Source organism: Fragaria vesca, linkage group LG3 (assembly GCF_000184155.1).
Source record: "Fragaria vesca subsp. vesca linkage group LG3, FraVesHawaii_1.0, whole genome shotgun sequence".
NCBI classification, from domain to species: domain Eukaryota; kingdom Viridiplantae; phylum Streptophyta; class Magnoliopsida; order Rosales; family Rosaceae; genus Fragaria; species Fragaria vesca.
The window spans coordinates 10,561,748-10,589,186 of NC_020493.1; the positions used below are offsets into that span (position 1 = coordinate 10,561,748).

Sequence of the window (27,439 nt, forward strand, 5' to 3'; positions counted from 1 at the left end):
ATTCAGGTCACCGGCAACTCGGTCACTAACCCTCATGCCAGTAACTGAGTTATTCCGGCAACCGATCGCCGGAACTCAGCTTCTGACCCAAAAAATTTAGTTACTGACCCCTAGTAACTGACCCCAGTAATCCCCAATAACTCAGTTGCTGACCCCTAGTAATCGACTTATTGGCTCCAAATGTTGTAGAGACTCGATTTCTAACTCTTAAAAACTAACTTTCTGACCCCAGAAACCTTGTTACTGCCCCCTAAATGCATAAAAGCCCACTGACAAACATCAAACTCCATTTCATCTTCGCCATTGCCGACATTCAATATTCAACATAATATAACTACCACAATAATGATTTTTCTCAGTAATACAAGAAAAAAAGCCATAGTAACCAATACTAACTACTAAGTCTGATCAATTCTACCACTTGGCCTGCAAACGACGTCATGCTATTAGGAGAGTTGGACCCGACTAACCTGCTTCTCAACTAAACGACATCGTCGGTGGATCGGCAGCGAGACAGCTTCATGGATCCAAGGAGATCTTTCTCCTTCTTCTTCTAGCGCAGATCGTCGAGGACCACTACAGCGACATAGATTTAGGCGAACTCTATGGCCGGATCAGAGAAGAAGCAAAATGGTGGAGCTTTAGAGAGAGAGAGAGAGAGAGAGAGAGAGAGAGAGAGAGATGTGATCAGTGAGAGGAAAGAGATGAGATGGTTATTGTTGTATGTAGATATACCGCAAGCATAAGCAACGACCTCGTAGATTATTTTCCGGCCAAGAAGGGTCCCGCCCCCGACATACTTCCGGTAGACCGACATCCGAGTTACCTCGCTATGGTGAAAGATCATCGGTACCACATCGGGAAGGTACTCTCCCAAGCTCCACAAGAAAGCACCATAAGAAGATATATGTGCAATTAGTCCCACATCGGAAATATAATATGTGAGGGAACTTTCCTTAACTATAAAGGGAAGGCTTCCCATATGTAGAAAGGATGGATGATGATCCTTACTCACTCCATCTTGGAGAGCTCTTGTAACACCAAGGGCCTATTGGCCATGATAGTAGAAGCTTAAGTGGATGTAGCCAAATGCAAAAAACTAAAACAGAGGTAACAGCAGAGGCCTAGAGCAACACAGAAACTTACCAAATTTTCGGCGTAGTAGCAACGCCGGAAAGTCAAAAGGCCGGATGCACCTCACAATCGTAGGGATCGACGGCGATACTGCAAGGATGAAAGATACCACAGAGAAAGCAGAAAAGATAGAAGCTACAGAGAGCCAAAAGAGAGCTGAGAAAAACAGAGGCAGAGAAAAACCAGAGCGACCAGAGAATAGAGCAAGTGAGAGTGAAGACGAAAAGGAAATGGGGGGGGGAAGAGTTTATACAGAGGCAGCGAGCAGTCACCTCGGTCCACGAACTGACGTATTAAAAAATCCAATAAACAAAAACTAGGCACCCCTAGCCATCCGATTAAACCGCAGGATGGTGCCACGTGGCTTAACTGCCGTAGCTTCTTGAAGAAGAAAAGAATGAAGCGACCTGCATTAATTGCTTGACAGTTATCCAGGAATATTGTGACATCTGGCAAACATGCATTTAATGCACCTGCCATAGCAATGCGCAAACTTCAAAATATAAGACCTATCTCGGGTGAGAGTCACAGAGATCGTAAGACCCAATATAAGACCCATCTCGGGCGCAAGTCACCGAGATCATAAGACCCAATATAAAATCCATCTCGGGTGAGAGTCACCGAGATCGTAAGACCCAATATAAGACCCATCTCGGGTGACAGTCACTGAGATCGTAAGACCCAATAAGACCTATCTTGGACGTAAGTCACCGAGAACCTTAGACCCAGTGCTAGACTTATCTCGGGTGAAAGTCACCGAGATCGTAAGACCCAGTAAGACCCATCCCGGACGTAAGTCACCGAGAACCTTAGACCCAGTGCTAGACTTATCTCGGGTGAAAGTCACCGAGATCGTAACACCAAGTAAAAGACCTATCTCGGCTGTGTATCACCAAGATATATTCATTCGACCGAGAAAGGCATAAGTGATCGACCAAAAGACATAAGTTTAATATCATCCCTTTAAAAACGGAGAAAGTGGCTTGATAAACCACGAATGACGTTAACACCCCGTCACTCGAGTAGTAACACAGGATATGGAAGGGCTCGCTACCCTTGTCTATGAAAATGTAACACCCGTTCAACCCACGTCATGAGTTCGGACTTGGGGGGACTATAGGTGGGACCCATTTGAAATATACTGGTCAACGAGCTTATTTTAGCAAGTCCCCACTCAAGATGTGTCTTGAACGGGAACTTGGGGGGACTTGTAGTCGGTTGTACATAAAACAACCTCCCAAGCCCGTAAACCAGCAGACATTCCACCACAACCGAGGCAGCCCCGAGGAACCCGCCCATGAGTAGGGTGGGCCGGGCCCAACCTCAGTGGCAGCATTGGGCTGGGAACGGTTTCAGAAGGCATAAGGGAACTGGGTGTTTGAAGTAGCAACAAAGGCAGTTGTCCCACATCGGTTTTCAAGTAAAGAGAACTCACTTTGGGCCATAAATATGGCCTAGCCACCAGCTTGTCAGGTATCATTAACTACCCTTAGTAATTACGTTATACCACCAGATACTGACTTGAGCTTCGGAGGAGGAAAAACCGGAAACCCCCGGTCGTCCTTGTTATTGCAGGTTAACGAGAGGAAAGCCTACCATTCAGTAAACACACCATCAGCTTCTGCAACCTCATCCAGGATTGTACGGAAACAGTTATTAATAGGGTTATGGATATTTTAGTCTTTCTTAAGATTTGTGTAATTAGACACAGTAAACAGATTTTTATTAGAATGAGCAATAAGTCCGTATAATTAGTACTAAACGGACATTTTGGAATTCACAGGTTAGTAATAGTACACTAGCTAGCTATCCAACATTTATAGCTACTTATACAATAGAGCATGTTAAGCTGGAATTGTGGCTGCCAATATAATGCTTTATAGAGTCACAATACATATGTAGAGTGATGCCAGAGCTTACATCAGATCACTCAATACGTAAACAAAGCCAGACAAAGAGAGCGGAAAATCTTTGCAGATCGCAGCCTCCAACAAAGGCTATAATCCAAACAGGTTAAATTTGGACCACAATACACACATCACCGACTTTTGCAAATAGAAAACATGATTGAAGTAGTGTGATACCTCTCACCATCACTTCAAACTTCAACCCCATTATTGTAAATGGGATCCTAACACATGAATAAGATTGACCTATCCCCCAAGTTGTAACAATACCAGTTGGTCAATGCAAAAATTCTATTGTACAACACGGAATTCAATAATTTTAGCATTATCGTTATTACAAAAGTAGTCGAAAATGACACAAAAAGCTCACCCTCAAGCATTATTAGAACAATAGAGCTCCCCTATGAATGCACTATAAACAGAGACAAGCATGATCATATCAGAATATGATACCAACTCCCAACTACCTAAAGCCAGTTTGCAAGCAAAATTGTATTGCTAAGCTACCAATTCCTTTTGTGGTTGTGTTTGAAGAAACGTATTATAGTTCAAGCTTCTTGCAACTTCAAAGAAATGTTTAACAGCTTCTTCCGGTGTCCGTTGAAGAACACCATGCCCTAGATTGAGGATGTGTCCTCTTGGCCCTGCAGCCCTCACCACCCTGTATATTTTGTGCCCGATTAAGAATTAAAGAGATAACAAATGAAAACAAATGACAATAAGAAGACCATAGAATTTGTTCTTCTGTCCATATAGTTTCAAGTAAACATATACTGCAATCTGTGGAGGAAATCATTTATAACTACTGAAAATCTGAACCAGCACATATCTGGGCTAAGCAGAAACAGCCAGAAGCTAAGCAATGATTTGTTATAGATCCCGTTAACAATATTGCTGAGGAGAATTTAAAGGAACAATCTAATGGACAGGAAACTTTTGAATTTTAACAAGCTATGTATGACTTTCGCCTGTTCACCCTCTTAATGGCCAATTACTATTTCAAGTTTTGGTTCCAGAGTAAGTAGTCAGAGAAATCCTATAATCTAAATTAGGTGATTGCCTATTAATGGTCTAAAACAGTTGGAGTTCATATCAAGGAAGATCAAAATTCAGACATCTTTTTATAACCAACCTTTGAATTTCTTCAGTCAATGTCGGAAGAGGAGAAAATAAGTAAGCAGGGTCCACATTTCCCTGTACACTGATTCCACTACCCAATCGTCTTCTACCATCTGCCATGTCCACCGTCCAGTCAAGCCCAATCACATCGACTCCAGTTCCTTTCATACGCTCAAGGATGCCACCATTCCCATTAATGTAAAGAACAAGTGGTGTTTCTGGGCATCTTTTTCTCACAGAACTCACAATCTGCAATTCAAATGAGTTGATTTTATAAAAATTATGAGCAAAAAAGAAAAGCCATAAGGAAACAGAAAGACACTGCAATGACATAGCAACTGATACTTCATATCCAGGGAAAGGATACGCCACGTATATACATATGAACATGCATACCTGCACACACAATACAGTATAGCCTATAATATATGCGGGTATGTTTGAGTTATGTAACATGTGGTAGAACATAATCCTTCAGTGAGACATATACATGACACTTGATACCATATTCCCTTATGTATTTTCCCACTCACCTCTTCAATATAAGGTTTTGACCAGCTTTCCCACATGGCTGGTGGTAATTGCCCACCCCATGAATCAAATATTTGTATGCAATGAGCCCCTGCGTCTACTTGGAAAACAATATAATCTGCTATTGCCTGTGTTAAATGAGAAAGCAGAGCCCTCAATACATGCGGTGCCGTATGGCACATGCTCTTTATGGTTGTATAAGTGGAAGTTGAACCCCCTTCTACTATATACGTAGCAATTGTCCAAGGCGCCCCTACAAAACCCAAAACAGCAGCATTCCCACCAACCTGAATCAAAGAACAAAACCGAGATGAGCAGGAGCAGTATACAATGATTGAGACAAAAAAAAGAAAAGCAAACGTGGATCTCAAACTAGTAAAGTTGCCCTTCTTTTCAAGCATATGACTGTATAATAACTACCTCCCGCCGTAAGATCTTTAAAGATTCTCCCACAAACTGAAGTTTCTCGAAGTCAATTGGATGCAAAGTCTTTAAGCCCTCTTCACAAGTAATTGGTGACTGTATCACGGGACCTCTAACATCTTCTATGTCAAATGGGACACCAAATGCCGGTAGAGGTGTAAGTATGTCAGAGAATATAATTACTCCATCAGGGCGGAAAGCTTCCCAAGGCTGCAAAGAAATTTCCACAATGAGATCAGTTGTCTCTGACCTCTCTCTGAACGATGGGTATTTCTCAGCAAGCTTTCTGTAAACAGCCATATACCTTCCTGCTTGGCGCATCATCCATGCCGGAGGTCGACTTACAGGATCTCCTCTGGCAGCCTTAACCAATAGTGGATCTGGAGGAGGGAGAATATTTGATATGAAAATTAAGAAGTTGCAAAAATCTTAGTTAAAAAAAAAAAAAGGACTAACAATGAAAAGTAAACTGACAATAAGTTGCTAAAACTAATCATCAGGAAGTTTCAACAGTGAAGCATATTTGCAGAAGTCATTACACATAATCATCTTCCAGGTCAAAAACTCAGTTCAAAAGAGCCTAAAGTTCACTACTACCAAAGTACCAATCTACCAACAAGAAAGAAAAGAGGTAAACAACCAAAGACGCTTGAAGAGAAGGCTCCCTCTTCTGTTGATTATAACTACTAGCACACAATGCATATCCTTAGTGACTATGCTCAAGCTCGCGATAGGGATAAACCTAGTTAGATTTGCACTCAGAAAACAACCTCCACTTGATTCTGTTACCATCTGAGCCAAGGCAGATGGGCGGCAAAATTTATCCACTAAACATATACAAACTAAACCAAAGGTACTATATTCCTACTTAGTAACAACTAGATTTGCAAGCCAGAGCCTTTATTGTCTATACTTCATCAACATTTTACATCAGCAGAGCTTCGCTGAACATTATACTCTCCAACTATGTTCTTTACTTTTGATTTCTTCGTAAGTTTTCATTATGTTACAGTTCAGTACTACCGGACACAGAATGTAGCCATTCACTTTTGACAATTATATGATTCCAGAAGATAATTTAGAATTGGGTCAATCACGTTTATTAGAAGTAGAGAGTATACCATTTTGTTCTATGATGTTAGACACTCAAGCCAAACAACAGACATTCATTAGTCATGAACAGGAGGGCCTTGAAGAACCAATTTGGTGATCAATTTGTCTGGTTGGTCCTCAATCAATCTATCCTCTAAAAAAAACTAAATTTTCAATCAACCCTTTTCTTCTTTGGTTTTAACACTCATGTATCACATTTTGTAAGACAAACTACAAGCACATATCACAAGCCGGATTGCAGGAAGTACTCATTGACTCACATTTGAACCAAACTGATCTCATAAATGGTGGCGGGCAATAACGTACAAAACGAAAACGCAAGAGAAGTATACAAACCCATTTCAATTTGACACACATTATGCCCAGGAAACCCAAAAATTCAACATTGAAAGAGTCATACCAGAGGATGAAGAGGAAGAAGAGCAAGTGACAGAAGCTTTCTTATGGGGGTATTTTGTTGCGGAAGAAACAGTAAAGGCAGTGAGATGAGTAGAGGTCCCTAAGCTCGAAGACTTCCATCCCAGAGAGCTGCTGCATACACTGCAAAGTACAAGGAACACCCAATTTCAGTTTCAAAGAGAATTGAAGAGGTGAGAATTGGAGTTGAAGGGCGAAGAGATGAAGAGAGAAAGAGAGCTTGCCTGGCTGGAGTAGATAAACCCATTTCGGATATTATGATAATTTTTGCTACAGAGGAAAACAAACGGACAACAACTATAGGGACCGGAGGCTTTCGCTATTTCACTATTTTGAGTATTTCAACTTTCGAGAAATTTTTCAGTCGTTAACCACGTGGCAATATGATATGGTATTACATTTTAATTAAATATTGACACATAAATTTTATTAAGAAAAAATTACATCAGTTATTTTGTTAAAAATAATTTTAGGTTTATTATTACTTTTTAACCCTAAACTATACACTCTAAACCCTAGACCTTAAACTTTAAACCTTACACTCTAAACCTAACCCCTAATCCTTAAACCCTAAACCCTAAACTCTAAACCTTAACCCTAAATCCTAGTCCAAACTTAACAAAGACCCATAAAGGTCATTTCATAAAAAATAGAAACCTTAATTTATATTTTAGTTGTAATAAATTCATGTGTTAATATTTGATTGAAATGTAGGACCATGTCATACTGCCATGTGATCCTCCTGTAGCTTCTGAAAATTTCTCCAAGCGTTCTGGCTATCAAATTCTTTTTCTTTTTTTTTTTTGTAAAATGAAAACGTGTTATTTTGACTCTAATTTGGTTCAGTTCATTTTGCTGTCCGAATTGGAGTCGAAACTGAACTTCACATTGAGTTTGACTCGGTTCCGGCAGGAGCCAACCGGACTCTATTCAGATTAGTAACTAAACGAGCTCGGCTAAGAACCAGACCATACTTCGTTACTTTAATTTGATGCATATGAAATGTTCCGATTATACATGACATCGACAAAATAACAAGCCAAAATGCTCCATTTCATTTGTTCGAGTTCATCGGTTCTTTGTTCACGATTAAAATTCTTAAATTATAAACAATGTTATCTGGCTAACTTGGCGAAAGACAATACAATCATTGTAGTTGTGATTTTTTTTTTTTTTGAGATTGAAATGATTGCATTTATACGCAACTGAGATAATTACAACATATTCAAGTACATCAGATTCACTATTGTGGTTAATCCTCTACCCAAAAAGTGAAATGCAGGACAAAAGTGCGATCCTAACTAAATATCCGTTGCTTGAATACATTCCGGAGGGGCAGTATGTACATATATAACTGTAGAGAAGCAGCCAGAAGAAGGTACTCAGCTTCTTGTCTCATTGCACTTTCACCAACAAAAGGATGCACACATTAAACACGACTTGAACAACAAACAGTGATCGTAGTTGTGATATGTTGGCACAAAATAACGTGATACGACCAGAGATTGATGTAAAATTTGGATGGTTCAAGTCTCTAAGAGCCGTGGCCTGTTGTTGGAGGCCCCTCAGGGTTCAAATCTCATTAACATCAGAGATGAGTAAGGTCGGGATAAATTAGTTCAAAGTTATTAGGATGGCAGATCATGCAAATACGACAATGATTTTTATAACAGGGCAGATCATGATTGAACGCGAAAAAGTATACGACTAAGAGCCAACACTGATGAATTATCAGAATTAATGTGGTTCATTTAGCATTATTCTTAAAACAAAGAATCAAATAAAAGTATGTTCAAATGAACCAATCAAGATGATACCTGTACAATGAATGAAAGAGACAGGTGACAGACATCAAGAACTTTAACGAATACCAAATGCTGCAAAGAACTACAGTTTGCTAGATTACACAAAATAATGATAGATGATCCAGAAAGGCAAAATACGGAACCTTAATAGAGATAAAATACATTAGTCCTTCGCTCAGCTTGGCATGAAATGTGTATTACAAGTCAGAATTATTCCCTTTATGGTGTAAGGTTTGATATTTTAACTCAGTGTTACAGGAATGCCATGAGGTATTTAGGTATTAGATCTCCATACAGAGTTCAGATTAAAACTCATGCACAAACAATCAGAATAGCTAGATCCTACAATCAATGGTAATTACTTTACTGCACAAAATGGATTACATTGAGATACTACAAGTACCCTTGATCAACTTCTCAGAAATCATTCGATGCCTAGTGAAACCAATATGATTATCGTAGTTATGATATAGAGGGTATAACTCACCATTTGCAAAACAAACTGGAATCACTTTTCATTCAGATACATTACCCTAGAAGCATATCCACAACACAAAATCGAACAACGAATACTTACATTTTTATTTGAGGTACCCTGAGCCAGGAATCCTCTTCAGAATTACCGAGTCCTTTTATGCAGCACAAGAAGATCCAAGAATTAAGAATGAAGCTAAGCAAAGCTTCAAATAAATCCAGTACCAAAAGGCCACAGTCTTCTCAATCCAAAATCAAAATTAGACTTGGCTTTTCTGTGGCATGTCCTCTCTACTTCATCATGAAGGATGGTGTAGTTTGAGCTGCTTACATTTCTAAAGTAACAGAATTGGCCACCATGGTATCTGTATACTTGCTGTGTATTCCCCACTCCGCTAACTACCAAATTGTTTTTCACAACCATATTACCCTCTGCATTCTGCAAATTTCTGAGAGAGCTCTCCAAGAGTCTTGAACCACCACTAGCACTTCTCTTCTCAATGAATCCCAAATCAACGTTTGTCACTAATAAATAAGTCTTATCTTCTTGTTCCAAGAAGTCAGTGTACAAATAAAGGGGAAATGTTTTGTTTGATCTGAGAGAATGAACATAGGAGTATGGTGTCTCGATAAGAACAGTGTCATTGAAATGGATGTTCTGATCCACTGTCTGCAAATTGCCATCATTCCCCATAACCATTTTATTAATATAGGAAAAATCTTGAATTGACTGGGTTGTGATATTCCCATTAGAGGACTTCACCCATCCAGTTGATGAGACTGACCTGCTTGCTCTTGTCACAAATGTGCCATTTAAACCCTCGAAATCCGACACCAGTGAAACAGCAAGGGGCAAACTAGTATGCTTCACAAGCTGCGCTTCAGTTCTCGTGCTATGTTTGTCCAACCAGATATGCAAATTTGCATCTATGTACCACACATTCAAGGCATTGGTAACATTAAACCCAATCTTGTGGCTCTTCCCATCCAATATGTTCCCTAAAAACGGTGTGATTTCGATATCATAAGAAGGTAGATCATATGAGCCAATGCCGGTAATGGGTCTCCAAAGAAGAGGATTGATCCCTCCAGTATAAACCACAGTAAAAGGCCAAACAGCACCAACAATCACACCATCTAAACTCACCACAACCTCCCTGAAAGGCCCATTTCCGGCCGTGCCAGTAAGGTTATTGGCAGCGATGTACTCATTAGTAGGATTGGCATACCAAAACTCATCATTTTCATGAAATGAAACATACACCTCCAACACAGCCCTATAAGCATTCTGAGGAATCTCAAATTCCTTCAACTCAGTATCAGTTGAATTTTCAATTTCTAACCACAACCCATCAGTCAAAGGTAGATTCCTCGAAATGGGCAGAATCAAATCCGCCCAAGAATGATACCCAGATGCCAAATCCCCCACATTTTGATCAAAACTACGCAAACTCACTTCAGCAGGGTAAAAATGAAAACTTATATTCACATGGTAAACTCCAGTATATGTTGAATCAATCAAATTGCCAAGATAAACAGCAAGTGTCTGATTCTTTTGGAGCAACGAATAGTACCTGGTAATGTCCTTCTCAACACTCCAGACAATCCCATTGGTCCTTGGCTCAGCTGTGCAGCTCCTGAGAAGCTCAACCCCAGAAAGCCAGACCCCAAAAATGCGATCAAATTGTCTTCCTTTGCTTGTAGCTCTCCATTCAAGAACAATCTTGGAGAAATTCTGAGATGGGCAATCTGAGGGAGGAGTGTAGTTAGCAAAGACTGGTGGTTTTCCGTAAGTGTAGGCAAAGTCATGTTGGAGAATGAGTTGGGAACAAGGCTTGGTTTTGGGTACTGGAATGGGCTTGGTGACTTCAAAGTAAAGGGTTGGTGGAGTGTCATTGAGAGAAATGGTTTGGGAGATGAGCTCTGATCTGAGCTGGTTGAGTTTGTGGATGTTGGCAATGGAGAAGAGAGGTTGGAGGAGGAGGAAGAAGAGGAGAGGCAACAGAGTAGACATGACTGGTTGTTGAGTTGTGATTGCTTTGGGGAGCTGCTTTGTTATATCAGCTCCTACATTGGATACTTTGTTCTGTTTTATTTTGTTTGGAGTGGTTAACAATGCTGAGCTGGGTGATCCTAAATTCTTGTATTCATTACCTTTGAAGGAAAGTTAACTTCATTGTAAATTTTTACTAGTAAATTTGTAATTTTCTTTGTAAAAAGTTAAGCTGGGATAGCTATTTATTGCTACTCTGTGGTATTGACTACTGGGTAGTGAGTACTGACTATAATGAAGGGGTATAGTGGTCCTGGTGTTGGAAATCAGATTTGGAAAGAGTTTCCAAAACTAGTGAGAGCTTGATATATGGAATTTCATTTGCATCCTGAAATTGCTTCTAGTTCCTCTTCAAAGTAACCTAGAGTAAGTACTTGAACCAAAAATCTGATGAAGGCTTTAATTTGGTAAATTTAGTGGTCTCTACTCTATAGTGTGTCAATGGTCTACTCAAAAGCAAACTGTTGTTTTGATGAGTCTTCCTTTGTTTGGCCTTCTGGTATATCTGAAAAGATTGTCCATTATTGTGAAAGAAACTGTAGGCACTTATGCATCTGTGTTTTCTTGTCTATAACACATTGCTCGAACTTGCAGAAATATGATCCCAATAGTAGTATTCTTCATTTGATCTCATCATTCTTAAGTGTCAATGTTCTATGATTCATATGGGCAACGAACTACACTTTGAGTGACTATGAGTTGCATGCTTGATCATCCCAAGCACAATACTGCAATATTACACAGAAGTTGCACAACAAAAATTGTTGATCTAAGAAATCCAAATGAATATGAAACATTTAGCACGGATGATTAGCAGATTTATTCTTTGCATATCTTTGCATTACATTTATATATTATAAGTCTAATGATTCTCCTGAGTAATGTATATATATGGTATAAGGTTTAATAGTTGAACTCAAAGATAAAGATAGGTTTCAGATGATATTAGATTTCTGTACCAGGTTCAGATTATATTAAAGCGATTGATTATGCATAAAAAGTAGCTAGCTCCTACAATCAATGGTTTATAGTTCCTGCATAAACTTGCATTATATTGAGATAAGCCAGTTCATCTGAACCACTGTTCATAAATACCAGGTAAAAGAAAACTAGACTGACTTTTAAATTTCTAAGAACAATATCCACAAATATAAAATGGTGTACTCACATTTCAGTCTGAGGTACTGACATACAGATAGAGGCACCCACTTCAAACTCTTAGCAATTTAGCATATGAGTACTTTTATGTAGAACGAGAAGATGCATCAAGATGAATAAGCAAAGTTTCAACATTGTTCTCAAATAATTCCAGCACCAAAAGGCCATAGTCTACTCAAACCAAAATCCCAATCAGACTTTGGTTTATTGTTGCATGTATTCACGACCTTATCATAAAGTATGGTGTAGTTTGAGCTGCTTATATTCCTAAAGTAACAAGATTTTCCACCATGATATATGTACACTTGCTGTGTATTCCCCACTCCACTAACTACCAAATGATCTTTTACAACCATATTACCCTCAGCATTCTGCAAATTCTTTAGAGAGCTCTTCAAGAATTGAGAACCAGCGCTCGCGGTTTTCTTCTCAATAAATCCCAAACTAATATTCGTCACCAATAAGTATGAATTATTTTTTTGCTCCAAGTAGTCAGTATACAAGTAAAGGGGAAATGTCTTGTGTGATGTGAGTGACTGAACAATGGAGGAAGGCAGCTTGCTGTGAACGGTGTCATTGAAATGGATGTTCTGGTTCACTATCTGCACATTACCATTACTCCCCATGACCATTGTATTACCGTAGTAAAATTCCTGAACTGACTGGGTTGTAACATTCCCATTAGATGACTTCACCCACCCAGTCGATGAGACAGACCTGCTTGTCCTTGTTATAAATGTGCCATTTAAACCCTTGAAATCCGACACTAGTGAAACAACAAGGGGCAAGCTAGCATGCTTCACAAGCTGTCCCTCAGTTCTTTTGCTCTGTTTGTCCAACCAAATATGCAGATTTGCATCTATGTACCAAACATTCAAGGCATTGGTGACATTAAACCCAATCTTGTGGCTCTTCCCATCCAATATGTTCCCTAAAAACGGTGTGATCTCGATGTCATAAGAAGGGAGATTGTATGAGCCAATTGCAGTAATGGGTCTCCACAAGAGAGGATTGACCCCTCCTGTGAATATCACTGTAAAAGGCCAGACAGCACCAACAATCTGATCATCTATACTGACCACAACCTCCCTAAAAGGTCCATTTCCAGGCAAGCTAAGGTTGTTTGCAGCAATGTACTCATTAGTAGGATTTGCATACCATGATTCATCATTCTCATGAAAGGAAACATACACTTCCAACACAGCCCTATAAGCATTTTGAGGAATCACAAATTCCTTCAACTTAGTATCAGTCGAATTCTCAATTTCAAACCACAACCCATCATTCAAAGGCAAATTTCTCGAAATGGGCAGAATCAAATCCGCCCAAGAATGATACCCAGATGCCAAATTATCCACATTTTGATCATAACTATGCAAACTTGCCTCAGCAGGATAAAAATGAAATCTTATATTCACATGGTAAACCCCAGTATATGTCTTATCAATCAAATTGCCAAGATAGACAGCAAGTGTCTGATTCTTTTGAAGCAATGAATAGTACCTGGTGATGTCCTTCTCAACACTCCAAACAATACCATTAGGCCTTGGCTCAGCTGTGCAGCTCCTGAGAAGCTCAACCCCAGAAAGCCAAACCCCAAAAATGCGATCAAATTGTCTTCCTTTGCTTGTAGCTCTCCATTCAAGAACAATCTTGGAGAAATTCTGAGATGGGCAATCTGAGGGAGGAGTGTAGTTAGCAAAGACTGGTGGTTTTCCGTAAGTGTAGGCAAAGTCATGTTGGAGAATGAGTTGGGAACAAGGCTTGGTTTTGGGTAGTTTGATGGGTTTGGTGACTTCAAAGTAGAGGGTTGGTGGGGTGTCATTTAGAGGTGTTGGGTTGGAGATGAGGTCTGATCTCAGTTGGTTGAGTTTGTAGACGTTGGCAGTGGAGAAGAGAGGTTGAAGGAGGAGGAACAAGAGGAGATTCAACAGAGAAGCCATGACTAGTTGGTTGAGTTGTTGTTTAGGGTTTTACTTTGTTTTAACAGGTCAATGAAGGTTTTGGATTTTAGGGATACTCTCTTCTGTTTTGTTCAGATTTTTGGGTGAAAAACAATGCTGAGACAGTTGGAATCTTGGATTCTTGGATGTAGATAAGTAATGTTTTTTTCTTCTGAATAAGTAATGTTATTTATGGCGAATCTTTGTCACCATGGTAATGATTAATTATAATCGATGACTGATACGGTATATATGTGGAATCAAATTTGAAAATGAATAAATTGGGAAAGCTTTCCAAAACTAGCAAGTTCATGTCTTCATGATCAATGGATTTCATCCTCCTGAAATTGCTTTTGTTTCCCTTTTAGCAATTTTCCAGTGCCAACTACTGTTTTTTTGGTAAATAAACGAGTATATTAAAAGAAAAAAGGGAGGGCAAGTCCAATACAACCGAAGCCAAAGACAAAAAAACCAAATTAACCAAAAGAAAGCAAAACAAAACCTGAAAAAGGAACAAAGAAAGAAATGACTAAGAGGCATCTAAGCTCCACTTTCCAGCAATATATCTATTAGTAATGGATGGTTTAAACTTGATGGAAATGAGCCTGTATCTGATCATGGAAATAATATTCTTGAGAACCACAGAAGGAGCACATCTTTAATTTCTAAAGATACAATTATTCCTCTCTTTCCAAATGAGGTAAACAGTAACAGAAAGACTGAGTTTCTTGATGGTAGAAGAGAGAGACTTACCTCCCCACCGAGAAGAAGCCCATTCAATAAATAAAGGCCAAGGGGGGTTCAACCAAGGCACCCCACAAGAACAAAGAACACTTTCCAAATATGCAGCGAGAAAGGGCAAGCAAAGAAAAGATGATTGATATTTTCTGGAACTAGACCACAAAGAGGGCATAGAAAACTAATTTGAGGAGAATAAGTAGTGATCCTGTCAAGAGTAGCAAGCTTACCATGAACAGCCAACCAAAGGATGAAACTGGCTCTAGGAATATTATTGATAAACCACACAATCTTTGCCCAATCAACAACAAGATGATGAATCCGAATCTGATCCATCGTAGGAAGCTGTAGAGAAAATTCCAGAAGTAGAAGGTAACCAAATACAAAAATCCTTGCAACTTGAATTTGGAATAAGACCTTCTAGATTACTGTTTCCTCAAAAGGAAACTACACCTTTGATTGAGGTCTCTTGTCTATGTTATGCTCTTTCCCTGTTTCTAGCTGTTTTTCGAAGTTCTTATCCTTAAAATTAATGCATATTTTACACAAAAACAAAAAATGGTATGTCCTCAGGGTTTTCCTGCCTATAATCATTGATTGAACAAAATGCGCTATCAATGGCATTGCATCAGAAATATGAACATTTCATTAAGTAACAACATTTACAAATATCTTATTAATTTACACTTAATTAAAGAGTTCGATGTAGAACTGATATCTGACCAGAGTCACCGTTCAACAAAAAAACCTCCAAAGGAACATAAGGAGAGGCTATTGACGATCCAAATCTGTACGTAGGTTGCAGTATCTTGCTACCTTTGGCACAAACAAAACTTCGGAGCCTTTGTCCAGTTCTCATCTGCCAAATCTACAAGATAAACACAAAAGAAGAAAGAATATCCCATCAGTTGGAAACTAAACACAGTAGCTCAATCTGAACTTCATTTCTGATAAACCTCCATCAATGTGTCATCCAGCATTGCAGGCATATTTCAAAACTCATCCCGATCATCCAAATTATAAACTAGAATGAGTGATGCCAAGTTGAAAAGCATTCTTAAATATTTGAAACAACTGTTTTTTAGTGTAGAACACTACAAGTAGATATAAAAGCAGACGTTTGATCATCACCGGTGTATATGGTACTTCCAAGCTCTCCCATACTTCTTGCTTAATGCAAATTTTTATAGAAGAGTTTCGGTAGAAGCAATGATCATTAATCTCACAAGTACCCAAAAGCTTTGATTTTAATGTGAAGTATGGTACTTCCAAGCTCTCCCCTACTTCTTGCTTATTGCACATTTTATAGAAGAGTTTCTGTAGAAGCAATGCTCATCAATTCTCACAAGTACCCAAAAGCTTTGATTTTAATGTCAAGTACCGAACGCCATTTATATCTAGTAGCTTACTAAATGAACCAATCACTTTAGCTGCTTTTCCTAAATTTAAACGAAAGAATGATGCCTAGTCCCTCTCCTATAACTTCTAAAGACAATTTGGAAACCAATTATGTCAGTTTTAATATGCTTCCTGGATCCTATTTTCACTTACCAACTCCTGAAAAGCATGTGATATCTCATGTATTATGTTGTGTTGTCAACGAATTACTATTCACAGACTAAAATTAAGTTTAAATATTGTAGGCACTTGCACTCCCAGATCTGATTCTAATTTTGTGAACCAGAAGCTTCACTATCCATTTTCACTACATACCTTGAGTTGTGTTTGGAATGAGGAGAAATTAATTTGCAATCTGATTGTTGTAGAGAGAAACTAGAAAATATGCAACTAAGAGACAAAAGGGATCTTTGACCACTGGAATGTTGGGAAAAAGAATTACTTTTGGACATGAAATGGTAAAAAAATTTACCTCAATAATTCCTTTTCGAGGGGCATGAATAACCAAACACAAGCAGTAATCACTTTTTGTAGGTTCATAATAACGGGAACTAGAAGCTGATGTGTCTTTATTGACCAGCATCTCCGTGAACAGGCAGTTAGCATCCCGATATCCCTACAGAGTGATTTAAAGCATCATTAGGGAACCCAGTTATATCAAAATGAGCCCAAAAAAAAAACTCAATTTAAGGATATTGGAAGAGAACCTTCCACAGTCGCACTATGACAAGGGCCTGAGTGTCCAAAAGCAATATGCGGCCAAGTGAATCTGTAATTGCAGCCAATGTGCCACTGGGTGATAAGGTAAGCTTCTCACCCTTTCTTGGAAAGTCCTTCAAACATGTCAATGGAGAAGCTGTCATAAATCAAAATGCACATCAGTAGAAATAACTGGATTTTACTTGAAGTTGAAAAATTCGTGAGAAGGATTCAAAATGCAAGGACAAAGAAGTTACCATAGTACTAACACTAAGAAGTTACAGTTTAATTCCCCTTGAGTAAGTGCCAAATTATTGAACTTTAAGTTAATATTGAAAGTTTATATTCTCACCTCGAGCAAATGATTGAGGCTTCTCTTCTAATTTCTTAGGTGAAGTCTGTTCACTTCGCCAAAGTAGTTTTGAGAATGTGGCTATTGTTGAAAATGTTGCAGGCACAACTTTAGACAAGAGAGCTCCCACGAAAGACCTACTTTTATCCTCTGAAAGTCTTTAAATCACAGAACAAAATTTATAAATAATTATAATAAGAGTAAGAACAGAGAAATCCATGAGAAGTAATTTCATAAACTCGGCACACAGAATTCAGCATCATTCGATCAAACTAACCTGAAAGCTGAAATAACCGCATCCTCTCCAACAGTAATTCCACAGAAATAATGTTCACTTGACTGCTCAACAATAAAAGCAGCTGAATTCAAATCCAGAATAACTTTTCAGAAAGTTTCCATGAATTATAGGAAAAAACAACATACCATTACTGTCAGCAAAACTCCATGAACATTAGACAAACATGACAATAAGGAAAACTTAAGTATGCAGAGCTATATTTCTGTGAATCCCTCCTAGTTAACTTTGCTATTTTAAGTACTGGTTATAACTTATTCCATAATGAAGGCTAATGGACAACAGGAGAACTGCATACCTGGATTTCCATCAGTGGGGGAGGCATTATGCCAGTGATTGCTGCATCAGCACAACTACCATATTTGCTGACACTCCATAACTGGTAAGGTAATTTTCCATGAGAATTTTCGAAATCATCAGACCTCCGATTTTGATCCCAAAATTGAGACTGTGTTTCCTGAAACCACTGCTGCAGCATATTCTACATTCCAACCACATTAAGCATACTATTAGAACGCATACCAATTAAGCTTCCCAAAGCTAGAAACAAATCTGAAAACCAAGCTCATAAACAAGTGACACCTGAGACTCCAACATCACAAAATAGAATGCAAAACTAAGGAGCAAGATTAACACGAATTGTGATCAAAACCTAGCGATGCAGCTAAAACTCTCATTCGTGGCAAGATAAAAAGAAGTTACTCATACCTGAATATCATTACCATCAAAACGGGCGAGAATGCCTGGCATAACAACACAAACCTCCTCCGAGGATGTGTCATGGTTCAAATCTCTCTTCGTTCCTCGCACCCTCAACCGTATGATCCTTGCAGGATATACCATCTGTAAGCGAAAAAAAAAATTAATCACCTGTTGCTTGACAGTCAAGACAATAACATATTTCAAGTTCAGCAACTAATCTCATATATAATCACCATTGATTAATTTATCCATTTTACTCATCATTGAAAAAATCAAAGTCAAAGTGAAATTCAATAACATTTGCAGTATTTCTACCTTCATCTATACCAAAGATAAGCTATTTACAACAGTAAAAAAATGCATAATGGTGAAAAGGTGTTTACTTTTTACCTGTTTATGGATCAAATGCCCAGCCAAAGAGTAAAAGAGGAGACAACCAGCCGAAGTCCCGGCCACAACGACCCGCATCTCATCAAACACCAGCCACTCAATCGCCGTCACGTGCTCCGCCTCAATCGGCGACAATTCGGGTCGGATCTTGACCCGGGTCTGGTCGGGGTCGGCCCACCCGAGAACCACGATCACGGATCGGTTCGCGAGCGCGATGCAGTGAGTGTCGATGGCGCAGAGGAGGTTCGGATTGTCCACGAGCCACCCCTCTTTCCCGGCGCCGAGGTCGCCGAGCTCCTCGCAGGCTATGCAGCCCACCTCCGTCGTGTGAACCCGCCTCGCCATTTTTGATCGGATCGGAGTTGGAGACGAAGAAGAAGAAGAATGAGGCAACGACATATAACTGAAAACGCCTTTAATGAAACGACGACGTTCCAAATATTATTTTTATTTGGAGAAGCATCACACTACAATCGATTCAGTTTGTTTTTTTTTTTTTTTTTTTTTTTTTAGGGTCAGAAGTAAGTTTAGCTCCCACATTGATACGTTTCTGGCCGTTTTCGGCCATATTAATCAAGGCGTACGGGGTGCCATGTAGGTTAATAAACTGGTCCTAAAAATGCACTGAAGATGTCGGGAAACGTGCTGAAAACGTCTAGAAACGCTTCTGTAAATAAACAAGATACAAAAGGTAATATTGATTTTTCTTCTCAAAGAAGAAAAGAAAGCTGAAACAGTTGTAAAGTCATTTTTTCCTAACGTTTTTGATTTATTTACGAATACGTTTCCGATTTATTTACGACCGTTTGCGACAATCTCTTGCAGTCTCTGGCCAGTTCCGGCCATATCAGGGCGTTCACAGTGCTTGGTAGATTGATAAACCGGTCCCAAAAATGCATCAAAAACGCCTGGAAACATGTTGGAAACGTCTGGAAACGCCTCTATAAATACATTGGATTTACAGGGGTAATACAAATCTTTCGTCTCAAAGAAGAAAGATAAAAGAAAGCTGAAACATCCGAAAAGTTATTTATGTCCTCACTTTTTCGATTTTGTTTTTACGATTAGGTTTACTGTCGTTTCCGGCCTTCTCCGTCCGTCTCCTGCCATTTTCGACCATATCAGCGCGTAGAAGGTGCCTTGTGGGTTAAGAAACTGGTCTCGGAAACACTGGAAACGTGTCGGAGGTGCTCGGAAACATGTCCGTAAGTAAACCAAATATGCGGGGGCAATACTGACTTTTCAGCTCCAGTGTGCAGAAACAACCAGAGCGCGCGCAACGAGTTATGTCATTTGGCAAGGCAATGCGCCATGGAAGGCCTCTGCTCCACGCCTCCACCCCCAACCACCCCACACCGGTGACACCGCCGCCGCTTCCGAACTGGGAGACATCAGCATTGTGTTCGAAATGGATGGTTCATTTTGATTCTGCATCTGTGCTATTTATTTTGAATGGGGCAGCATCCGCATGGCATCCTCACTTGTTGCTTATTGATTCTCACTCCAGGAACATTCAAACCCCTCACCACTTCCTTCTCTCTCGCCGAATCCGACTCCCCCCAATCTTTGCAACCCGAAACCCGAACCGTCCTACAAGACCTTGCTGTAATATTGAGCTGAGAAAGTGTTTGAATTTTTGTTCTGTTGGGTATGTGTGAAGCTAAATGATGCTGCTTTTGACCTTTCAAATGTATAGATCATCGACGAGGTTAGTTTTATATGTTGTTTTTGTTTGCTCTGGCTCTGCATTTTGGAATTTGGTGATGTCGGTTTCAATTGGGTGTGAAGAAATATGAACATGGTTTATAGAAATGAATGGATACGCTTCATTTTTGGTCCACTAAAATTTCCCCCAATTTTTAGAGGTTTATACTGTTTTATTCTGTCAGTTCTCGATCTAAATTTCTTATCTTTAGTGAGAATGGTATATTCGTAGGCTTGAAAGGACTAGCATGCTGGATATTGTTACCCTAGAAGCTTATATTCTTCCATGTTATTACTGTATATAGTAGCCTAAGATGTAAAGTATGGCCATCTTTTGGGTACTGCTTAAGATCCCTGATAGTTGTATGCCCTGTAAGAATACCTGAAGATTAGAAAACATCAGGTATTGGTAGATACAGGGTGTTCAGCCATATACTGTCTGATTTATCCATGGAAAGTTAAGCCAATACTCTTGTCAATCATCCTATTCTGCATTCAATATGTCTAATCCATTGTAGCCGGATTTATTGCTCAAACACCCCTCTGGGAATTGCAACTTAAGATAATCTATATTTTTCACCATATGGTACAAATAGCTGCTTTCATCGTAAAATTTCCCCCAAATTTTCAAGTTCATACAGTTTTCCTCGATCAATTCTCAGTATAAATTTGTTATCTTTAGTGAGAATGCTATAGTAGTTGGCATCCTGGACTACTATACTGGATATTCTTACTCTAGAAGCTTATATTCTTCCATGCTAGTACTCTATATAGAATCCTAAGATGTAAAGTATGGCCGTTTTTTGCTTAGAGCTTCTTAAGATCCCTATAAGCATACCTGATTGAAGATTAGAAGATATCAAGAGTCGGTACATACCATTACAGGGTGTTCAACCATATTACTGTCTGATTTACTCATGGAAAGTCTTAAGCCAACACTCTTGTCATCCTATCCCACATTCACATGTCTAACCCATTCTGACCGGATTTATTGCTCAGAAACCCCTCTGGAAATTGCAACTTAAGATAATCAATCTTTTTGACCAAATGGTTAAACTTAAAAGAGCTTCTGTTCACCAATATGTTATTACTTTAGCCTTATCCTTGGTCTCTTGTTTAGCTTTCTAATTAAACGATTATGGTTGTTTAAGCCTCTCGTACAGTGTGGTCAAGAGTTGGGAGAGACATTGTTAAATCTATCTCGTGCATGGGAAGTAGCTGACGCATCAACCTAGCTCGCATGGTTTAGTTAGCAAGCTCCCTGACTTGGAAGAATCTTTGACAGACAATGCAAAATCAGGCAATAATAGACTTATGTAACCTTGATGCTTAGATATATTCTTCAGAGATTGATTCAAAGCCTGTATCTATTTTGTTATAGCACTTGGGAAGCGTTTGGTTTCTGCTGGAAGGTGTGTTACAATACTTTAAATTAAGTACGTACTTTTGGACAGATCTATGTGGAATTGGGGATCCAAGTACTTATGCCTTGGTTATATTTCAGAATTTTATGCATGTAATCAAGTCTCATGAATCACTTGGACTCAAACCACTGTAGATTGCAAATACAATGACTACTGCAGGAAAGCTGCAAGTCCAACATCCACTATGACCGATGAAGAACCAAAGAATTAAAGCGGGATGCTGAAGGTAATCAAGTACTTCACTTGTTGGAAAGGGAGGATCTTTGTTTTCTGTGCATCATATGGCGGTGGTTCAGTTACACTATAGATGCGGTATACGTGAAGTAATATTGTCATTTCCTACTGCAGTTTGGAGAACTTCAGCTCGAGCTTACATCAGAAAAAGCTACCATTTGGGGCTATCATCAGGTTTGCTTTCGGGTATATATACCTTTGATAAGTTCTGTTTTTTAGTTTCTATTACTATATATGAGGTGCAAAGTGCGACAGATTTCTTCTATTTTTCTCTCTTAAATTAGGATCCTTTCATGGCAACTAGCCCAAGGCGTCCAAAATATGCCAGAGAACTCATTGCAGTACGCAAATGACAATGCTCTGCTGCTGGCTAAGGTGCTTCAAGATAATCAGGTTCGTTCAGTCAAGGGGCAAAAGCAGTAGACAGTGTTGCTTATTCCGGTATCAATTTTATACAACGGAGAGGGTAAAAGCTTTCTTCATAGGCGGTTTCATGGTGTTAGGCTGAGAGCTTGTGAGGACGACATAGATAGCGAAGTTAGATAGGTGGATATTTTACTCCAGTTCAAGGTACCTCTCTTCAAAGATGTTTACAAGTCGGAGAAAAATATAGGCCAAAGTATAAGACGCAAAAGATGACCATCAATAGGGGATTGTCACTTCGCTCTCACTACTGTGATTGCATGTAGATCAATGTCTCTAAATCTCTAATTGGCAGCACAACGTACACAAATAGATGATGTTAGGTTTTAATATGTTGAAGAATATATTACATCTAACATATTATCAAAAGGAGGAAAAAATTTAGAATAACCATTCTAATCCCACATCAGAAACATTATGAATGATACACTTGTTTATAAGGCTCAACATTGAACATCCTATTGCCGAGCCTTGTAGCATGGGCTTATAAGAGTATCTCCAACAGTTTTCTCAAAATTTCTCTAAAATAGGAAAACAAAAGTTAAAATCTCTAAAAAAATTATGATCAAAATCCAGCAAAACATTAAAGTGATTGATTGTATGAGGCTTTCGTTTACATTATTATATTAATTTGAAGTTTCTTGTTATAACTTTCATTTTTTATGAACATGATTTTTAAACAAAACGCTGCGTTTTGGCTGTTGCTGCATCGCTAAGACCAGAACCAAACAGGGTCCTCCAAATCCAGCAAATCAAAATGGACCCTTCCCTCAGTAAAACCCTAAACCCTTCCCTCTCTCTCCTCGCCCCATTTCCGAACCCTCTCCGCCAAACCCTTACCTTCAAGCCTCTCAACCCCCATAAACACTTCTCCATCAGAGCCGTCTCCCAATTCCCCCAAATTTCCGGCCCCAATTTCACATTTTCCCGCCAAATTCCGAGGGACCTGCGCGCGTTCGCCGGCCGGAGCAAGAAGAAGGCCGGAGGAGGTCAAGGAGGCTCCACCGGAGACGGCCGAATCGATGCGAACTCCGAGTTTCGCAAGGCGGCGAAGAGAAACGCTCGCCGGAAAACCAAGAAGCTCGCCGAGTCGATGTTCTACCGGCTCAAGAACCCTCACCGGAACTACCCGGACAACTTCACGCAGGACGAGCTGCAGCAAATAGGGCTCGGGTACGACCGCATGGTCCGGTTCATGGAGAAAGACGACCCGAATTTGCGCCACCCGAACGATTGGTACAAGTACGGCGAGTTCGGGCCCTACTCGTGGAAAGGAGTCGTCGTCGGCGACCCGGTTCGGGGGCGGTTCACTGACGAAAGAGTGACGATAATGAGTTCAGTTAGGGATGAGGAAGAGTGGGATAAGATAGAGCAATTTGAGATGAGTCAAGATTTTGGGAAGAGACTGACTCAATTGGATAAGAAGATTGGGCATAGGTACTATTGGGTGTTTGTGAGGCACCCGAAATGGAGGGTTTCGGAACTGCCGTGGGAGCAGTGGACTTTGGTTAGTGAGCTGGTGGTGGAAGCTGAGAAGAACAAGAGGTTGGATAAGTGGAGCTTGATGGGTAGGCTTGGGAATTTGACTAGGTCTTTGATAACTAAATGTGCAGCGTGGATGAGGCCGGATATTTTGTATGTCAAGAGGCCGGTGTTTCAGTGCCGGTTTGAGCCTCAGGATGATTTCTTCAATGCTTTGGTGCCGTTTTTGGATCCAAAGACGGAGCAGGATTACATGTTTCAGTTGGAGAGAGAGGATGGGAGTGGTGAGATGTGTACTTATTATGGGGGGTTGTGTAAGATTGTGAAGGTGAATCAGAAGGCGTATGTGGATGATGTGGTTAAGGCTTATGAGAAGTTGAGTGATCAGGAGAAGTCTAGGTGTTTGGGGTTTTTGCTGGAGAATCATCCTGTTAAGTTGTTGCATCCGTATACGAAAGAGTGGAAGGCTAAGTTGGAGGAGTGGGAGTTGGGTTGTGATGCTCCGGATAGTGATGATGCTGACCTCCCTATCAATGCGGCAGAGAAGGAGTTTACGGATTGGGTTGAGGTTGATGATGAGGATGGCATTGGGGGTGAGGATGAGGATGAGGATGACAGTGACGGTGACAGTGGTGAGGAAAGTGATGTTGTTATAGATATGGAAAAGGGTGAAGATGATATCTTGGGTGTCCAGGACGAGGATTTGAGTGAAGAAGAGGATGAGAAGTATTGGGAGGATGAGTTTAGAAAGGCCGCGACTAGTGCTGAAGCAATGGAAAAGCTAGCAAAACGGAGTGTAGAGATAACTGATAAGTTTTACAATAAACAGTTGAGGGGAATGGAAGGAAATAAAAGTGGGAACTCGGTAGATGATGGTGATGAAACTGCCATGAGGGGAAGAAGACCGAAAATAAGTGAAGAAGAATGGAAGCTTGCTGGGTATGGTCCATGGAAGAAAAGAATTAAGAAGAGTAGAATTCCTCCACAGTTGTTCTTGCGAGCAGCAGTTAACTTCTATACTTACAGAAACCTTGTGAAGGAGATTGTTTTGACTAGGCATGCAATTCTGGATGGTGATTTTCCTCATAAGGCTTCAAAGAATTGATCTTCTGCTTACTTTCAGTGACTTACCATATCATAAATTTGCCTCTTGACTGTATCCTGTATCAGATAGTGAGTAGTAACAGAGAGCCTATAATGTGATTGAACCAATCTCAGTTTTGTGCGTGAAAAAGGAATTGTATGAAGAATTGAAGATCAATTATAATGTTAGTATAATTCTGCCAATTGTAGTTCTCTGTCGCAGTAGACTTTTATTGATTTTTCAGGTTTTCAAGCACTGAGTTATTTTTTCTTTCTTTTTTACTGATATTCATTGAAAACCAGGAAGGCTGAGGATAGAAATAGAACATTACAATGACTGGGAGCTCAGGGTTCACTAAATAAGCTAAATAAGAAAGAAAACATCAATACTACCTATGTAGAAGCAAAAAGTCGAACGACTAGAGTAAGTCACATACTTGTAGCTAAAAGGAAAGCGTGGAAAGGGATGTGTTAGGGAGGCAGGACGACCTGTATGAAAACTTAATGAACATGACATTGTATAGAACCTAAGCTCATATCCATATATGATTTAGTTTTGAATTCAAGTGTCAGGTGTAAGTTAAGGACTTAAGAAAATCATTCTAGTCCAACTTATAACATCTGTTAGAATTTTGAAATTCATAAATACAGTTATGAACAGTTTATCTGGTTTTGAAGAAGCAGTTCGGATGCATTGTCAGTTTTTTGATGGAAGAAACTGAGACTGCGATATATCAGATATTTTGGTCCCTTCTTATGCACGCATTGTCCTCATCAATTAGTCCCGTCATGCTAAGAGAACAATGGAGGTGAATCAGAAGAAGACTAAGATCCTCAAGTGCGTCATGTAAGTTTGTTTTGTTTATATTCTGGTATTTATATATTCTGCAGATATAGGATTGAAATAGTGCCTTCAATCCCAAGTCTAAATACACATTCTGATGATGCACGGTGATCTTATTTACATTTCTTTACAGATTCTACAGTTGATGCATTACGCATGTATTAAGACAACTGATATAATGTTTCAATCCTAAATGCTGATTACAATCACTGTTGTACTCCACATAAACTTACATAGAGAATATTGTTTACATGTGCTCATACTGAGATAGATTTGTAGCACTAGATTAGTGCAATTCTAACACGACCATCACTTTTGAGCACAGCAACAATGGAGGTGGAGGCTTCTTGGCCCATTCGGAAGAGCTAAACCGCAATTTAGACCAGCTTGGCTGCGGCGATAGGTTAGGACATTGTCACATTTCCTGGTATGAACAATCATTTCTCCTATCATGTGAAACTGTCACAAACCATTTTCTGACCAAATTATGGCCATAAATGGTACCAAAAATCTCGATATGTGAACTCTTCGAGTACAAAGAACTCTTCAATTCGGATGTGTGAACTCTTCAGAGTTCTTTTGTAATGGTATCTAAAACCATTTCTTCTTGTACCAAAAATCGCGATATTACAAAAGCTAAAAACTCAAGTATACTTCTACCGCCGTGTATACAAAAATATTTGATAGAACATGATATATGTTATCTTTCCGGATTTTTACTATTTCATTAGAAATTTTTCTATGCACGACGTGCAAATAGATGTGCAATCTCAACCATTCATATGTTAAGTAAAGTCATAAATTTTAACCGTCACACGGTGTGTCCAGTAAAATACTAAAATACGCATAACGCATAAGAAGAGTAGAAGACGAAGACTCTTCTCTTCTTCAAAGCTAAAAGCCAGTTAGATTTTCTCACCCAAAAAAAAAGCCAGTTAGATTCCTCTGGTCCTCCTGGAAAAAGGCGGGAAGTGCTTTAAACCCCTAAACCTCCACGACTCTTTGGGCACTTGAATGCTACCATTGTTCACTTTCCACGTCTCTAAATCCATCATCATCTCTTCACTAATAATCCCCACCTCCCCAAAACCCCTATTTCCCAATCTCTCTCCGATCCGTTTCTTCCAAACCCCGAAACATTTCGTCTGCATTCGCTCCCAGAAACCCTCAATGTCGTCTTCTTCTCCGACCCATGTGGAAGCCCAGTACGCCAAGTCCGGCAATTCGTCGTGCAAGAAGTGCTCGGAGCCGATTGAGAACCAAGCTCTGAGGCTGGGCACCAAAGACGCGCGTGGCTATACTAAGTGGCACCACTTGGGTTGCTTCAGTTTTGGGTCCGAGTCTGTTGCTTCGGTTGACATGATTAAAGGGTTTCAGTCTCTCAAGGTATATTGCAATTCTGGGTTTTGTTTTGTTTTGTTTTGGTAATTGGAAATGTAAAGGTTGTGTTTTTGGATTAGGTTCAAGTGTTCAACTTCATTTCTGTATATATTGATTGCTGTGTTAATTATTTGGGTATTCAGAGTAGTGATCAGGAAGCTTTAAAGGATGACCTTGAGAAATCTAAAGAGGAGGTACTTTTTTGTTTGAAAAG

The 27,439-nt window shown here is 39.6% G+C and overlaps 2 protein-coding genes and 1 pseudogene across 3 annotated transcripts in view; 1 reads left to right on the forward strand and 2 right to left on the reverse strand.

Moving 5' to 3' along the window:
* LOC101292394 overlaps positions 1 to 27,439 on the forward strand; it is a 1,325,780-nt pseudogene that overhangs the window by 994,260 nt on the left and 304,081 nt on the right. The window contains exons 165-169 of the transcript XR_184374.1: positions 22,128 to 22,187; positions 22,298 to 22,406; positions 23,185 to 24,963; positions 27,007 to 27,231; positions 27,369 to 27,419. The product of XR_184374.1 is annotated as an uncharacterized LOC101292394 (transcript). The remainder of the gene's footprint in view (positions 1 to 22,127; positions 22,188 to 22,297; positions 22,407 to 23,184; positions 24,964 to 27,006; positions 27,232 to 27,368; positions 27,420 to 27,439) is intronic.
* LOC101298098 (uroporphyrinogen decarboxylase 1, chloroplastic-like) lies at positions 3,317 to 6,912 on the reverse strand. Its single transcript, XM_004294066.1, has 6 exons — positions 6,869 to 6,912; positions 6,628 to 6,767; positions 5,112 to 5,494; positions 4,694 to 4,978; positions 4,174 to 4,409; positions 3,317 to 3,702 (listed from the first exon to the last, which is right to left on the reverse strand). Exons 1-6 carry the CDS (start codon positions 6,889 to 6,891, stop codon positions 3,540 to 3,542), a joined length of 1,230 nt encoding a protein of 409 aa, XP_004294114.1. The 5' UTR covers positions 6,892 to 6,912; the 3' UTR covers positions 3,317 to 3,539.
* On the reverse strand, positions 15,477 to 18,996 carry LOC101294149 (rab3 GTPase-activating protein non-catalytic subunit-like). The gene is made up of 8 exons (XM_004294052.1): positions 18,652 to 18,996; positions 18,268 to 18,402; positions 17,858 to 18,040; positions 17,542 to 17,603; positions 17,265 to 17,422; positions 16,921 to 17,069; positions 16,686 to 16,829; positions 15,477 to 15,683 (listed from the first exon to the last, which is right to left on the reverse strand). The coding sequence occupies exons 1-8, from the start codon at positions 18,994 to 18,996 to the stop codon at positions 15,507 to 15,509; spliced, it is 1,353 nt and encodes a 450-aa protein (XP_004294100.1). The 3' UTR covers positions 15,477 to 15,506.